The 12355-nt window shown below is 43.7% G+C and overlaps 1 protein-coding gene across 1 annotated transcript in view; it reads left to right on the forward strand.

Moving 5' to 3' along the window:
- Nucleotides 1–2772: 2772 nt before the first annotated feature.
- LOC138889324 (uncharacterized) overlaps nt 2773–12355 on the forward strand; it is a 30959-nt gene continuing 21376 nt past the window's right edge. Inside the window, exon 1 of the mRNA XM_070172617.1 lies at nt 2773–3459. Within this exon, the coding sequence (XP_070028718.1) occupies nt 2773–3459 (687 nt within the window). The remainder of the gene's footprint in view (nt 3460–12355) is intronic.

The following is a 12355-nucleotide window of genomic DNA, read 5'->3' on the forward strand; positions in this document are numbered from 1 at the left end:
AGGGTGGGCAACTATGCATGCAAGGGTAGAAATCATGCCTATAGGAACATTTTAGCTTCTGCATATTCAAGCTTCACCTAGAAACCATGCCTATAGGAACATTCTAATTCGGGGATGGGCGCATATTTAGCTTAGATCCCGGGATGGGCCGTTTTAGTAAATTTCACGGTCCTACCTAAAAGTATAATAACGCGTAGTCTTTTGGTGCATATTTAATAAGGTTATTTTCTTAAATATGGGTGTGCATTTATGTAACCCAAATCCCGATCTTGACGGAGTCAAAATGTGTCAACAAATCACGTGTACACTGGTTGTGACGTGGTTCGAAATGCATTTTCACGGCGTTGCAATTCTTGTATAAAATAATAATAAGAATAATGATAAAAGCAGTTAAAAGATAAATTTGCACATAGTTTCAACATGTATTAAATCAGATAATCAAGCCAAATATGACAGTTGAGCGACCGTGCTAGAACCACGGAACTCGGGAATGCCTAACACCTTCTCCCGGGTTAACAGAATTCCTTATCCGGATTTCTGGTACGCAGACTGTAATATGGAGTCATTCTTTTCCTCGATTCGGGATTAAAATTGGTGACTTGGGACACCTTAAATCTTTCAAGTGGCGACTCTGAAATAAATAAACAAATCTCATTTTGATTGTCCTTTAATTGGAAAAAACTCCTACGCCCCTCGCGGGGGCGGAAAAAGGAGGTGTGACAGCTCTAGCGACTCTGCTGGGGATCTGAAACCCAGAACCACTGGTTCAGGGTTAGAAATTCGAGCTTAGATGAATTGTTATATTTGGCTTTATTTATTATCTGATCTTATTACATGTTTTGGCCTAAATGTGCAAAATGATTCTTTTTACTGCTTTGATATTATTTGAACTGTACATATAAACTGTGCCGAAACCTTCTCTTCTTACCTCCGGGGATGTGCTTACTGGTTAAGACTCCTTATTCTGTTAGTGTCATACCCTGAATAAAAGAGGCTCAGAAAGTTTCTAAGCCGGCTGGCCTTTTGGTTCCCGGAAAGGAGCTCCTTCCTCAGCTCGAGTTGTCCGCTCGGGTACACTGTCTAGAACACCGACCCAGATTTTGAACATAGAATAACGTGACTTCATGTCGGATCCCTAGTAGGAATGCTTATTTGCATCACGTTTCATTTGACTTAGGGGACTCAACACAGGGGTTGGGCCCGTCTAGGACTAGCAACCTGAAATAAAAGACCATCCTGCTACATCCTGTTTGATTTGCATATTCATTTGCTTCAGATTTGCGTGCTGACCGGCTTCTGAAATCATCAATTTTTAAGATAAATTATAAAAAAAAGAGAAAAATAGCAGTGTAGGGAGATAACTACTTTTTAGAAAAATAAAGCCAAAAGTCCAAAAAAGTATCAAAACCCTGCCAAAATTTTGAAAAAGAAAAATAAAAATGTTTTGTTTTTTAGTTTAATTTATTTGAAAAGGAAAAAAAAGGAGTCTTGTTTACAAGTTTAGTTTATGTCTGCGCCGGTTTGATTCTCACAGGACGTGAGATACGTAGGCAACCCTCTTCGGGTCCAACCTCCCATTTTGTAAAAAATCAAAAAAATATATGTCAAAATTTTAATTTTCTGTCACAGAGTTGGGTGATGACGTTTTTTATCAAAAGCCGAATGCCCCCAAAAGGAACGCCGGAAGGCTGACTTTGTATAAATGGCCACTTCTGTCATTTTTTTTACTCTCACAACCTTAAAATCTTCGTCCCTGAAGTGCTGAAAGGTCGTGTTCGGAAGATCTGTTTTTTTAGAAAATAATCAAATCATTTTGAGTCAAATAAATTTTCTTTTGTTTAATCATATTAATAAATGTGCAGAATGAGCACGATTCAGAATGAACCTTTTTCAATCATGAATAAAATTCCCCTCCAGTTGCGGCTATGGTGGAGTGATTTAGGCAAAGAAGGGCATGACGAAATCAAGTAACATTTGAAAGGTCTCACGAGTTTGTTGGACATCAGGCCTCGAGGAGATATTATAAGAGCCCTTGTCCCTTACTGGGACCCTGCGCACAATGTCTTCCATTTCTCGAACTTTGAACTCACCCCAACTTTAGAAGAAATAGCAGGGTACATCGACAGTACTGAGGTTCCGTTGAGGCATAAATACCTGGTTGCTCCAAGAGCTGTAGTAGTGCATCGGTTTTTGGACTCGTTAAAGATAGTCAGAACAATCCATAACCCTGATTTGGCAAAAGGTTTTTGCACTCTGAGCTTCATATACCAAAGATATGACCACATAGGAGGATTCGACAAGCCAGAAAACAAGTTGTGCAGCAAAAGTAACCGTCGAAAGTGGGACGAACATAGACGGGTTGCTTTCATAATAACCTTCTTAGGGCTTTTAATTTTCCCGAGGAAAGACGGGAATATTGACATAAAGATAGTTGGGGTCGTCAGTACTTTGCTCACTCAAAAGGATAGCACGATGGCACCGATGATTTTATCTGATATGTTCCGAGCTCTCACGGCCTGCAAAGCCGGAGGAAACTTTTTTGAAGGTTGTAACTTGTTGTTGCAAATGTGGATGACCGAACACCTATGTCACTGAGCCCAGTTCCTAAGCCATGGGTCTTCTGAAAAGACATGCATAGAGGAGTTCTACACCAGAATTAATGAGTCCCGCCTACCTGAAGGAGTCTCGGCATGGACTTCATATTTTCGGGCCCTCAACGCCAGTCAAATACAGTGGACACTGGGATGGTTACCGATCGACGAAGTCATATACATGCCAACAGCTAGACCCCATTTTCTCTTGATGGGACTTAAGAGCATTCAACCTTATGCGTCGTATCGGGTTTTGAGGAAACTTGGGAGGTGTCAGATAGTGCCCAAAGATGAGGATTTAAGAACTCAGGTAATTGAGATCAGTTCCGATGGTCAGTTTCCTGAAGCGAGGGTCCGCCAGATTTGGAGCCAATGTCAATACTTAGAGGCAAATACTTGTGTGTTGAATCAAGCAAGAGGGGAAGTTTCACCTGGATATCAGGCTTGGTACAAAGGGGAAATGTCGTCTGGAAGGCCGGCTAAAAGACCTCACCTTCAAGAGTTTGCCAAGGCTTCACAAGAACATTGGGACCGGTTGGCCAAAGAGCGGGAATATCTTGCCGAAATAGGAAAACTGAAACAACAGATTAAGGATCTAAAATTTAAGAACAAAGTGCAGGTTGCTGCCGACAAGGGAAAAAAGAACAGATTAACCAGAGAAAGCGAGAACCTCAAAGCCCAGATCCGGAGGATGAAAATGGATGCCAACAACCAGCTGAGAAGCCGGGCTGATACGAGGTTGATAGCAGAGTTGAGGAGTCAGGTCAGCAAAAGCCGAGAAGACTTGGAGGGATCTGAGGCTTTTATAGCAAGAATGCGGATCAGATGGGCAAGAGTTACAGCAGCGGGGAGAGAGCACCTATGGCAAGTGAAAAGGGACTACGAAATGAGTGTTACAACATTGAGAGAAATAAACTCCATTCTCAATAATCGGGTCCTTAAACAAGCCCGGGATGCTAGAACAGATAGGGAACGCTGCTATGAGTCAATAGCCCGAATGGAAGAACAAATTGAGAGGTTCCAAGATCAGCTCATTGACAATACTCGAATATTGGGACTAAAGAATCAACGGATAGAACAGCTGTGCATAGAGAGGGATAGAATCAGGGGTAGGATCAATGAGATAGGGCGCTATATCACCACGAAGTGCCTAACATGTGAAGAGATGCCTCGTGATATCCTTTTTGCCTCAGTCATGGGCTATGTCCATCAGATCATGGAGGAATTAAAAAGCTTGCAAAGAAGCCTGGCCCCCAAGCCCGCGGAAAGGCCGAACGATGCCTCGCGGGCACCAAAATTCAAAGCTTTAATGTATCCCTAGTTCAATCTTGCACTTGTTTGTTTTTCGAGTCTGTTGTCTACCCATATGTTCTTTTCAAACATTCTCAAAAATATGAAGTCTGTATTTTTGTTTGTTTTTTTTTATGGCTTGTAACAACATTATTTTGAGTAATAAAAAAAATTGTCTTTATGACACGAACTACGCTTGGTCTGATTCGTGCGGGGTCACGATACGTAGGCAATCTCTATTGGATTCGACCGTAATTATGAAAAAAATAAAAAAATAAAAAAAAATAAAAAATAAATAAATATATCTGTCAGAACAAAATAAGCCAGGATGATGCATACGGTCAGAGAAAAAGCATGTTAGAAATGATTAACTGCCTAAGAGCATTGCATCTCCCAACAATATTTGTTAAGACTCTAACACTAACAAGTTTGTTGTTGTACCAATCATATCAGTTAGTTTGTTAGAGTGTACTGGCATCATACCATTATCAAATAAGATCAAAAGGTCCTATACCAGAAAGCATGACTGGGTCAGACAACAGCGTTGAGTCGGAAAAGACAGCCAATCAGTTGCTGAAGGAAGCCCTGGAAAAAATGGAAAAAATGAGGCTGGAAATGAATGAAATGCAGATAGCCTTAGCTAGAGCCCAGAAGGGGCAGGAACTACTCGTTACTCCTACCCTCCAACCAGTACACACGCCGGAATACCCCTCTCCCGGTCCTTCAACAAGTTTCCCAAGCCATCACTATTATCAGGGAAGAGAGGCTTATGATTCCCAAGCTCCACCACCCACTCAAAACCCTCCTCCACCAAATGTTCCCGTCTTTGTGGCACCTCCCCCAGCCCCATTGCACAGATCATCTAGTGAGCCATTGTTTCAGGCTCACGATACACAATACTACCCCCCTGAACTCACATTCAAAGCACCCGAGCCACATACCTATAATCCCCACTTTGAGGTCCCGGCGGAGATTGAAAAGCCGGCTAAGAGCCCAGAGCAGGACGAGGTGATGCGGAAATTTAAAAGCCTGGAGCAATCCTTCAGGAACATACACGGGTTAGGTAACCAGGTCAGCGTGGCTTACAAGGATCTATGCCCTTTCCCTGACGTTCAATTACCAGCAGGGTTCAAGATGCCCAAGTTCGATTTATACGAAGGGCATGGCGATCCTATGGCACATCTACGGGGTTTTTGTAGCAAAATGAGGGGAGCAGGGGGCAAAGATGAGCTATTGATAGCTTACTTTGGCCAGAGTTTGAGCGGGTCGGCATTAGAGTGGTATACAAGACAAGATCCGAGCAGGTGGTACACCTGGGATGACTTGGCACAGGCTTTCGCAGGACATTTCCAATACAACCTTGAGATAGTCCCAGACCGTCTCACATTGCTAAAGCTTGAGAAGAAACCCGGAGAGAGCTTTCGGGAATTTGGGTTCCGATGGAGAGAACAGGTAGCCAGAGTTGATCCCCCAATGAGAGAGGGAGAAATGGTGGATTACTTTCTACAAACTCTCGAGTCAACTTACTTTGGTCACTTGGTGACGTCAGTTGGCAAATCATTCAATTAAGTGGTGAAAATGGGAGGTATGATAGAAGAGGTACTTAAGTCCAATAAGATCCTGAGTTACTCGGCAATTAAGGCAACAACTCAGGCCATTCAGAGCGGCACGGGAGGTGCACTCGGAAAGAAAAGGAGAGAGGAGGTCACGACAATAGAGGCCGACAATTGGTCCAGATCTAGAGGTCCTTCCCCTCATTACCAACCCAGACCCCATCGTCTAAACTATCCACACATTCCAAATTACCCTCCACAATCCTACTACCCACCACGAGAACAACATTTCACCGTCCATCAAGCCCAGACATACACCCAACCTCCGGTTCGCCCACAATGGCGCGCGCCGGCTCCCCACAATACATACCCACCTCCACATAACACCTACCCACCACCACAAAACACCTATCCACCGCCAAGAGCCTATAGGAACCCTCCAGGGATGGGTTTTAGGGGAAATCCGGCCTCCAGAAATGAAAGATTGCAGAGGCAAAAAACTTTTACTGAGTTGGGGGAAACCTATATTGCCTTGTTCCACAAATTGAGGCAGTTGGGCTTATTAAATCCTGTTGAGCCTAGATTGCCAAATCCCTTACCCCAAAATATGGATCACTCGGTAAGATGTGAATATTGTTCGGGAGCTCCCGGACATGATACCGAGAAATGTTGGAGGCTGAAACATGTGATACAAGATCTTATTGATACCAACAAGATCGAGGTACAGGCCCCGGAGGCACCCAACATTAACCAGAACCCATTGCCAAAGCACCCCGAAGCCCACATGATCGAGCTTGTGCACAAAGGAGGGGAGCCGAAGAAACCCTCACAGACAGTGATGATGATCCGTGCCACTCCGAAAGAAAAATCGATCGATGAGGAAGCAGGGGTACAGTTGAAGGGGGAAGATGTCAAGCCAGTGGTGATATTGGGGAAGAATCCATCTGCCGCTACAAGGAAACCAGAACCAGCCAAGTTGGTAATAACGGGAGCATCATCTGCACCCGTGGTTGTTGTGAAGGGGGTCTGCAGGGAACCGGTCATCATAAAACCAGTAGTCCAAACACCAGTGATTGATAGCAAGGCTGTGCCTTGGAAGTATGAGAAGACAGTGGTGATGTACAAGGGACAACAAATGGAGGAGAATAGTTGTGAGGTGCAGGGACTGACTCGATCAGGACGGTGTTTTGCTCCAGCGGAGTTGAGAAGACCCAATCCAGCTGCAACAAAGAAACCTGTTTCAGAAGAAGAAGCTGAGGAATTCTTAAAGAAGATGAAAGTGCAGGATTACTCCGTGGTCGAACAGTTGAAGAAAACACCGGCCCAGATCTCGCTGCTATCATTACTAATCCATTCGGATGAACATCGTCGGGCCCTGATGAAGATACTGAATGAAGCTCATGTGCCCAACGAGATTTCTGTAAATCACCTGGAAACGATTGCCAACAAAATTTTTGAGGTGAACAGGGTAACATTTTCAGATGATGATCTGCCAGTGGAGGGCACGGAGCATAATAAAGCTCTCTACCTAACTGTCAAATGTGAAGATTCGGCAATTACTCGGGCATTGGTGGATAACGGCTCAAGTGCCAATATTTGTCCATTATCCACCCTGAACCAGTTGAAGATCGACCACGGAAGAATCCACAAGAATAGCATTTGCGTCCGAGGATTTGACGGAAATGGAACAGCCACCGTGGGGATATTGTACTTGAGTTGACCATCGGTCCAATCCAGTTTACCATGGAATTCCAGGTATTAGATGTCGCGGTATCTTATAACCTTCTGTTGGGACGACCGTGGATCCATGCAGCCAAAGCCATTCCATCCACCTTGCATCAGATGGTCAAGTTCGAGTGGGATAGACAAGAGGTTGTGTTGCACGGCAAGGACACTACGTGCACCATAAGAGGCGCCATTGTACCCTTCATAGAGACCAATGATGACAAAGGTCCCTGGGTCTACCAGATTTTTGATGCAGTGTCGGCAAACAAGATCCCTGAGGGTAAAATCATTCAGCACCCTAGGGTAGCTTCCGCAACGGTCATGATGGTTTCAGAAATGCTGGGTAATGGGTTTGTGCCAGGAAAAGGTTTGGGAGCTGAGCTTCAGGGAATTGTTCAACCTGTTTCCTTGCCCAAGAATTTAGAGACCTTTGGGTTGGGGTTCAACCCGACTGCGGCAGATGTAAAGCGAGCGCAGAAAATGAAGAAGAAAGTTTGGTTTCTTCCCAAACCTGTGCCACGTCTCTCAAGATCTTTTGTTAGAGCAAGCGCCAAGGGGTCACCGGTCCCGAAAGTTCTCGGGCCATTGATTGGGATTGACGGGGATCTGAATCAGAGCTTCGAAAGATTGTTCACTGATGTCAATATGGTAGAAGTCGGAGAGGGTTCCAGCGGAACAGACATACAGTTTATGGGGCCTGAGGCCAAAACCAACAATTGGACGGTTACTCCTCTTCCTACTCGGGGAGAGTCCTGGTAGTAGGCTTTGATTTTTGCTTTCTTGTTTTTCGGATTATTCAGGGTGTAATCCAAATCTCATTTTGTCTTGTAAAAGTGTGAACCCTGTTATCCCGCATTTTTAATAAAATTCTTTTTCTTGTCTCATTTTAATTTTGTTTTATTCTTTTCTCTTTCTGAACAGTTCTCTTTTTACTGGTTCTAATGACATGGCATGCACGACAGATCTTCGACCTAGTCTAATAAATCAATCTGACTCTGATTTAATGATACAAGAGATCGATTATGACGATGAGTCTGAATATGATGAGGATAAAGCCTTCGAAGAAATAAACCGAGAACTATGCCAATTTGAAGAGAAACCCAAGCCTAATCTGAATGACACCGAGGCTGTAAATCTAGGGGATGCGGATAATGTCCGAGAAACCAAAATCAGCATCCACATTGAGCCTGGCATCAGGGAAGAATTAATCAAAGCACTCATTGAGTTTAAAGATATTTTTGCATGGTCGTATGACGACATGCCGGGTTTAAGCACCAAGCTAGTGGTTCACAAATTGCCCACTGACCCGGCATGCCTTCCCGTCAAGCAGAAACTGAGGAAGTTCAAGACAGATATGAGTGTGAAGATTAAAGAAGAAGTAACCAAGCAGCTGCAAGCAAAGGTTATTCGGGTCACTCGATATCCTGATTGGTTGGCTAATGTGGTGCCAGTACCAAAGAAAGATGGGAAGATCAGGGTATGCGTCGACTACCGCAATCTGAACAGGGCAAGCCCAAAAGATAACTTTCCATTGCCCAATATCCATATCTTGATCGACAATTGCGCTGGACGAGAAATCGGCTCCTTTGTGGATTGCTACGCCGGGTATCATCAGATTCTGATGGATGAAGAAGATGCAGAGAAAACAGCTTTCATTACGCCATGGGGGACTTATTGCTATCGGGTAATGCCATTCGGTTTGAAGAACGCTGGGGCAACGTACATGAGAGCAATGACTACTGTGTTCCATGATATGATACACAAAGAGATCGAAGTGTACGTAGATGATGTGATCATCAAATCCAAGCGTCAGGAAGACCACGTAGCAGACCTTAGGAAGTTTTTCCAAAGACTTCGAAGGTACGACATTAAGCTCAACCCAGCCAAATGTGCATTTGGTGTTCCATCTGGAAAGCTGTTAGGATTTATCGTCAGTCGGCGAGGCATTGAGTTGGATCCGTCAAAGATCAAATCCATCCAGGAATTGCCGCCACCGAGGAACAAAACAGAAGTAATGAGTCTGTTGGGAAGGTTGAACTATATCAGCAGATTCATCGCTCAGCTCACAACAACTTGTGAACCCATCTTTCGATTGCTGAGGAAAGATGCCGCGATAGAATGGACGGCAGAATGTCAGGAGGCATTTGACCAGATCAAAGGTTATTTATCCAATCCACCTGTATTGGTTCCACCTGAGTCGGGGAGGCCATTAATCCTTTATCTAACGGTCCTGGATCATTCGTTTGGTTGCGTGTTGGGTCAACACGACATCACAGGAAGAAAAGAGCAAGCCATCTATTATCTCAGCAAGAAGTTTACAGTCTATGAGAATAAGTACACTCAACTTGAGAAGACATGTTGTGCTCTAACTTGGGTAGCACAGAAGTTTAAGCATTATCTGTCGTCACATACTACTTACCTTATTTCACGTCTGGATCCATTAAAGTATATTTTCCAGAAGCCTATGCCCACAGGAAGATTGGCAAAATGGCAGATATTACTCACAGAGTTCGACATTGTCTATGTGACGAGGACGGCCATGAAAGCTCAAGCATTGGCCGATCACTTGGCTGAGAATCCTATTGATGAAGAATACGAGCCTTTGAGGACGTATTTTCCAGATGAAGAAGTGATACATATAGAGGAGTTAGAACTGAATGAGAAACCAGGGTGGAAGCTTTTCTTTGACGGGGCTGCTAATGCAAAAGGAGTTGGAGTAGGAGCAGTACTTATTTCAGAAACAGGACATCACTATCCTGTTACAGCTCAGCTACGTTTCTATTGTACCAACAACATGGCTGAATATGAGGCATGTATTTTGGGCCTACGATTGGCTGCAGACATGGATGTTCAGGACGTCTTGGTCTTGGGAGACTCGGACCTCCTAGTACATCAGATCCAGGGTGAATGGGAAACACGGGATTTGAAGCTTATACCATATCGACAATGTTTGCACGATCTGAGCAAGCGATTTCGATCAGTGGAGTTCAGACACATCCCGAGAGTTCACAATGAGGTTGCCGATGCTTTGGCCACTTTAGCATCGATGTTGCACCATCCAGACAAAATCCATGTTGACCCGTTGTATATTCAGGTTCGTGATCAGCATGCCTACTGCAACATAATAGAAGAAGAAATGGATGGCGAGCCATGGTTTTATGATGTCAAGGAATACCTCAGGATGGGGATATACCCGGAGCAAGCAACCGGAGATCAAAAGAGAGCCATTCGACGACTGGCAAATGGATTTTTTCTCAGTGGAGGAATGTTGTACAAAAGAACCCCAGATCTAGGATTACTGAGATGTATTGATGCAAGTCAAGCCACGATAGTGATGACAGAGGTACATGCTGGAGTCTGTGGGCCCCATATGAGCGGATATGTGTTGGCAAAGAAGATTCTGCGAGCGGGATATTATTGGCTCACTATGGAGAATGATTGTATCAGTTTTGTACGAAAATGCCATCAGTGTCAGATACACGGAGATCTGATTCATTCTCCACCAACAGAATTGCACACAATGTCAGCACCATGGCCATTCGTGGCATGGGGCATGGATGCCATTGGGCCTATCGAGCCGGCAGCTTCGAACGGTCACGGGTTCATTCTGGTAGCCATCGATTATTTCACTAAGTGGGTTGAAGCCAAAACTTTCAAGTTTGTAACCAAGAAGGCAGTGGTGGATTTTGTCCATTCCCATATCATCTGTAGATTTGGGATCCCAAAAATAATAATCACGGACAATGGTGCTAATCTTAACAGCAACTTGATGAGAGAAGTATGTGAACAGTTTAAGATTACACACCGTAATTCCACCCCGTATCGGCCCAAGGCGAATGGAGCAGTTGAGGCAAGCCAACAAAAACATAAAGAAGATATTGAGGAAAATGGTTGAAGGATCCAGACAATGGCATGAAAAGCTACCATTTGCGTTGTTAGGATACCGCACTACTGTTCGTACTTCAATAGGTGCGACTCCTTATTTGTTGGTATACGGAACTGAAGCAGTAATACCAGCAGAAGTTGAAATTCCATCCCTTCGAATTATCGCTGAGGCCGGGATTGACGATGATGAATGGGTCAAAGCCCGACTAGAGCAGCTGAGTTTAATGGATGAAAAAAGATTGGCGGCAGTATGTCATGGCCAGTTATATCAGAAGAGAATGACAAGAGCATACAATAAGAAGGTGCGCCCCAGGAAATTTGAAGTAGGGCAACAAGTATTGAAAGGGATCCTCCCACATCAGATTGAAGCAAAAGGCAAGTTCGCCCCGAATTGGCAAGGGCCGTATATTGTGACCAGAGTATTATCCAACGGCGTTTTACGTCTGACAGATGTCGAAGGAAGATACGTCGACATGGCTATCAATTCTGATGCAGTCAAAAGATATTATGTGTAATTTCTTTTGTTGTTTATCTGTTTGTCTGTACTTAGTGCTTATCGGATAATGAAATGACGGAGGCAATTCTTTCTTCTATCCAAAAACTTTTAACCCTTGCTTTACCCCTTTGTGCCTTACTTATTCTTTCATACCCCTCTCTTGGAATCGTTAATGAAAACGAAAAATGGAAAAAAAAAGGAAAATAATAACAAAAACAAAAAGGGAAGGTCGCAAGAAAAAAAAAGGAATCGAGTGAACTACGTTCGACCTGATTCCTCAAAGAGGATACATAGGCGCCTCACGGCTCGGTCATAAGGTGAAAAAAAAAGGAAAAAAAATCAAAAGAAAAATCCCCAAGCAAGAAAACTGGGGCAGAAATTATGTTTCTAAATTTTGAAAAAAAAAGAGTTTGATTCCAAGAGTTGTAATACTTTACCCATCAAAGTTATTTTGAATTTTATATACTTTTCTTCTAACCTATATTGATGTCCAAAAAAGACCTCCCGATCAGTATCTGAGAGGTGTTAAGATAGGCAAATGAAAACCAAGAATAAAACGCCGGTCCCCGACTGAATGAGGATCATGAGTTGAAAGAATTGATAACCATAAGAATTCCCAGCAGAGAAAAATCTTATCGGCAACACTCCACCCCAACTGAGAAAATAAGATGAGAGAGTCTTATCGGCAAAAACCTTCACAGGCGCCATAAGGCGACGAAAGCTTAGAAATACAAAATGAGAGAGTCTTATCGGTGAAAACCTTCACAGACACCATAAGGCGATGGGAGTTGTGAGAAATGAGAGAGTCTTATCGG

Source organism: Nicotiana sylvestris, chromosome 4 (assembly GCF_000393655.2).
Source record: "Nicotiana sylvestris chromosome 4, ASM39365v2, whole genome shotgun sequence".
Taxonomy (NCBI): Eukaryota; Viridiplantae; Streptophyta; class Magnoliopsida; order Solanales; family Solanaceae; genus Nicotiana; species Nicotiana sylvestris.